General features: G+C 35.8%; 1 protein-coding gene across 1 annotated transcript; it reads right to left on the reverse strand.

Moving 5' to 3' along the window:
• Positions 1-2464: 2464 nt before the first annotated feature.
• On the reverse strand, positions 2465-3181 carry LOC110890461 (histone H2A.1). Its single transcript, XM_022138067.2, has 2 exons — positions 2909-3181; positions 2465-2833 (listed from the first exon to the last, which is right to left on the reverse strand). Exons 1-2 carry the CDS (start codon positions 3113-3115, stop codon positions 2597-2599), a joined length of 444 nt encoding a protein of 147 aa, XP_021993759.1. The 5' UTR covers positions 3116-3181; the 3' UTR covers positions 2465-2596.
• Positions 3182-4518: the final 1337 nt, after the last annotated feature.

The following is a 4518-nucleotide window of genomic DNA, read 5'->3' on the forward strand; positions in this document are numbered from 1 at the left end:
CACTAATTATTAGAACTATTATATTTTGAATGGGCTTCATGATTTTAGATAAGTCTGACTATTTTGTTAGACTTAAAAAAGTTCAAATGAAAAGTCGAAACATGATATGGGTCAAGTTATTCTACAAAAACTCTTAACTGTAAGAAGTGTAAGAAGGATTTATAGAATGACAAGTGCCCAATAACCTAAAATTAAACCCACTACATCACCACACAAAACCTAAACACCCCACCCCACCCCACCCCACCACCACCCAAAAACCTAACCCCCTCCCCCCCCCCCCCCCCCCGAAAAAAAAAACAAAAAAAAAACTATACCTCACCAAAAAAACCCCAAAAAACCTAACCCCACCCCCACTCCCCAAAAACCTATCATTGTGTGTAATCTGCAAATAGTTTATCTGATAGTTCTCATATGATTCAAAGATTAATCCAGGTTTCAATCACAAAACTTGCAATTTCAATTCGGATTTCAGATTTGTTATTTCTTTGAATTACTTGTTCTACAACAACCATTCCCACCATTTGTAATGATTCATATGGTTCACTTTCCGTTTTTCATAACATGTTTCTTGTAACTACTGTTGTCTTCATAATCACTCCAAACAGATTCATATTTAACTGTTGTATTCAAGGGTGTAGCTTTGTGAGGGTGGAAGGAGCGGCTGACCCCCCGAACTTTTCACTCAATAGTGGAGAGTATGTAGTTTTCGTATAGAAATTTTTGGGTATGTACGTTTTGATCCCCCGATTTTATAGAAATTTTTGGTATATACGTCTTCGACCCCCCGGTCAGAAATCTCAACCTTCGCCACTAATTGTATTACAAGTCTAGTTCATCAAGTACGTGAATGCAACTTATGTATATATTTGCTCCTTTATTTGTTTTATTTTACTTCTTATTAATTTAACTTTTTATAATTAAAGATAAATTTTAACTCTAGACATGTTTACTTAATCATGTTACTTGCTTATTTTTGTTGTCGTTTATATTAAAGCTTAGTCTATATTAACCCTTTAATACACAAGGTAACAAATAGGATTATTTTTTATTTACCTTATTATAGTTAAAGCTAACTTTTAACTCTAGACATCTAGACATGTTCAATTAACCGTGATGATTATTTATTTTTACCATCATTCAGATTAAAGTCTGCACAATTTATGATAACTCATGGATCTATATCTATACTATATAATAAAAGAAACCAATAAAGTGACACATGTCATTCATTAAAGCCATCAATTAATAGATAATTATAAAATTAAATTTAATATAAATTTAAACAATTCGTATATGAGATAATCTAATATTTTAAAATATTTATCACCTTTTTTAATAATAATAATAATAATAATAATAATAATAATAATAATAATAATAATTTCTCTAAAAGAGGGTAATATTATAAAATAATTTAGTAAAATTAAACATGTTATTTTGGAGATTAAAACGGAGGTATAGACAGAAAAAAGATGGATAAGTTGTTAGGGAAATATCATTAAGAATATAGAGATTAGAAATAACTTAGGTAAAATTAATTAATGTTAACGAGTCAAAAAAATCGTAGGAGGCAAATCATGTGAAAAATGATTACGTACACCAAGAAAAGTAGTCACCAGATATATTTTTTTATTAAATTCATTTAACCTGTGTAATAAACGTGGTTTTTTAAAGATATAACATTTTTATTTTTTACCATACAAAATTACATTTATACAACTCGTGTAAAACACGGGGTTTTTAAAAATATAACTTTTTTATTATGTAGTATATAAAATTAGATTTATTCAATCCATATAATACATAGAGTTTATAAAGATATAACTTTCTATTGTTCGATATATAAAATTACATGTGCTCAACCCGTATAACACATGAGATTCTTAAAAATGCAAGTTTTTCATTATTTAATATATAAAATTAAATGTACTCAATCCGTACAATACACGAGGTTTCTAAAAATACAACATTTTTTTTATTATTTAATATATAAAATTACATTTATTCAACCCATATAATAAACGAGATTTTTAATTATTTATTGTTTTATTATTTGATAAATAAAATTATATTTATTCAAACCGTATAATAAACAAGATTTTTAAAGATATATATATTTTTATATTATTTATTATATAAAAATACATTTGTTCAACCCGTGTAATACACGGGGTTCTAACCTAGTATATCATAAAACAAATACATCCTCGCCAGCAACCTCCAATAACCGATCATGAAACTTGGACACCAATTCTAGTTAGGTTATAAAATGTAGCATGTTGGTAATCTCTCCTAATAACATTTGTAAGATGTTTTTTTGGTAATACATGTGCGTACATCATATACTAGTTCACGACAATATTGTATGTTATTTCAGTCTAGTTTAGACTTAAAGTCAAAATTGTTAGATTAAAATCAAATCGTTTATGAAACTGGCATTTAGATTAACAAGTTGCACAGATAAATAAAGAAGATAATATCCGATTAACATTTTGAAGACTACCAAAATAGTTACATTGCCAAACGACTAATTGAACAAAAGAGACTGTTTTGCTTCAACTTAATCTAACCAACTATAACCAGAAACATGTATCTAAGCCTTTTTAGGCGACTTTTTAGATTTGGGGGTCTTCTCAGCCTCAGCAGCAGAAGAAGACTTCTTGGGCAAAAGAACCGGATTGATATTGGGCAACACACCTCCACTGGCAATGGTAACACCAGCAAGCAATTTCCCCAATTCTTCATCATTCCTCACCGCCAATAGCAAGTGTCTAGGGTTTATCCTTGTCTTCTTGTTATCTCTCGCTGCGTTTCCCGCCAACTCCAAAACCTAAATTTTATAATTCAAAACACAAATCAATCGTTGATTTCACAGATCTGAAGAATAAACAATTCAAATTCTTACCTCAGCGGCAAGGTATTCTAGAACAGCAGCAAGGTAGATCGGAGCTCCGGATCCGGTACGTTGAGCGTATCTGCCTTTTTTAAGAAACCTAGCGATTCTTCCGACGGGGAACTGGAGACCGGCTTTGACGGACTTTGTGACGGACTTCTTCCTCTCGCCGGCGCCTTTTCTTCCTCCGGCGGCTTTCGTTGCTTTTCCTGACTCCATTGATGTTTGTTTGTGAAGACTGAAGAGAGGGAGTTAGTTTTGGTTTGAAATTGCGATGATGTTCAAGGAGATGATGAGTGGGAATTTATAGTGCGCGGATATATGAAAATGTGCCACGCTGGCGATCCATGACTGAGCTTTTTTGGACGTCTAGTTAAAGGTTTTGATCGGACGGTTCAGATGTTACATGTTGGCAATCCGGGATTAACGTCAACAAATTTAAATATATATAAACAAATAAATAATCAATATATATTTCTAAGACTGCGGGTATGGGGCGGGAGTTTGGGCGTGGGTAGCGGGAAAACGCCCAAGCCATCACCCCGGGTGAGTATGGGTTTCGGCGTGGCCCTTGGGGAATGGGTTTCAAGCCGGGCGTGGGGCGGATTGGCCATCCTAGTTGGCTGAATATCATTGGCTCACCCGCCACGTCATAGCGGGCCATCCCAAAAGTTTTGATTTTTTAAATTCAAACCGTTGGCTTGGCCAAGCGGTCACCCCAACCGGTCACCCAAACCCCAACATCCTCAATAAATACCCCCAAACCCCAACCGGGTGGTCCATCCCAACCCCCACCGTGGTCCCAAAAATTCGACAAAACCCACCCGCTGCCCCAGCCGGTCACCACAAACCCAACATCCCACGAACCCGCTATGGCATCCTGGACCCACCACGAAGAACTTGCCCTAGTCACAAACGTCGTTGACGCTATGAAGGGGCGGCCACCGGGCCAAACCAAATATTGGCCGGAAGCTTTCGCGGCCTACCGACTAAACGTCGGTAACGACCGCCACAACATGAACGCGTGCCAACATAAATGGCGCGAGCTACGTCCCAAGCTCGACCGTTTCAAGGCTTACTACGAAGCCGTTCCCGGGGGCGAGTTAAGCCACGAGGACCGGGTGGCGGTGGCGAACATAGAGTTTCGCGGCAAGGAAAAAAAAGCGTTCGACAAGATGGACCTTTTTGAAATTTATTTAACGCTTTAGGTTTCTTATTTTGTAATTTTTAGGTTTATGTAATTTTATAAATAATGAAGTTGTATGTTTTTTTTATAAATGTTTGTGTGATTTTTTTAAATTTTGTATATTTTTTTTTTATAAACCACCCTGCCACGCGGTGCACCCAACCCAAGCCCAACCCACGCCCCACCATACCTCGCGGACACGTACCAGGCAGTGGGGGGGGAGGCTCCCATTCCACGTGTCATCACCCGCCCCAACCCACGGCCAACCCAAACCCCATCATACCCCGCAGTCTAAGCTACTGTATAATATATTTAAGTTAGGCCTTAAATATAAACAAATAAAAAACCAATATTTATTTCTAAGCTACTGCATAATATATTTAAGTTAGGCCTGTAGTAATTTCACCTTACATCTAAGATAAATTTTAGTGTGTAA

The sequence above is a fragment of the Helianthus annuus genome, chromosome 11 (assembly GCF_002127325.2).
Source record: "Helianthus annuus cultivar XRQ/B chromosome 11, HanXRQr2.0-SUNRISE, whole genome shotgun sequence".
Lineage (NCBI taxonomy): Eukaryota > Viridiplantae > Streptophyta > Magnoliopsida > Asterales > Asteraceae > Helianthus > Helianthus annuus.

Bases quoted from the DNA above. Each gene is read 5' to 3' on its own strand.
- LOC110890461 (XM_022138067.2), bottom strand. From the start codon at position 3,115: ATGGAGTCAGGAAAAGCAACGAAAGCCGCCGGAGGAAGAAAAGGCGCC. The intron at 2,834-2,908 runs GTAAGAATTTGA...TATAAAATTTAG, and splicing joins TAGAATACCTTGCCGCTGAG to GTTTTGGAGTTGGCGGGAAA.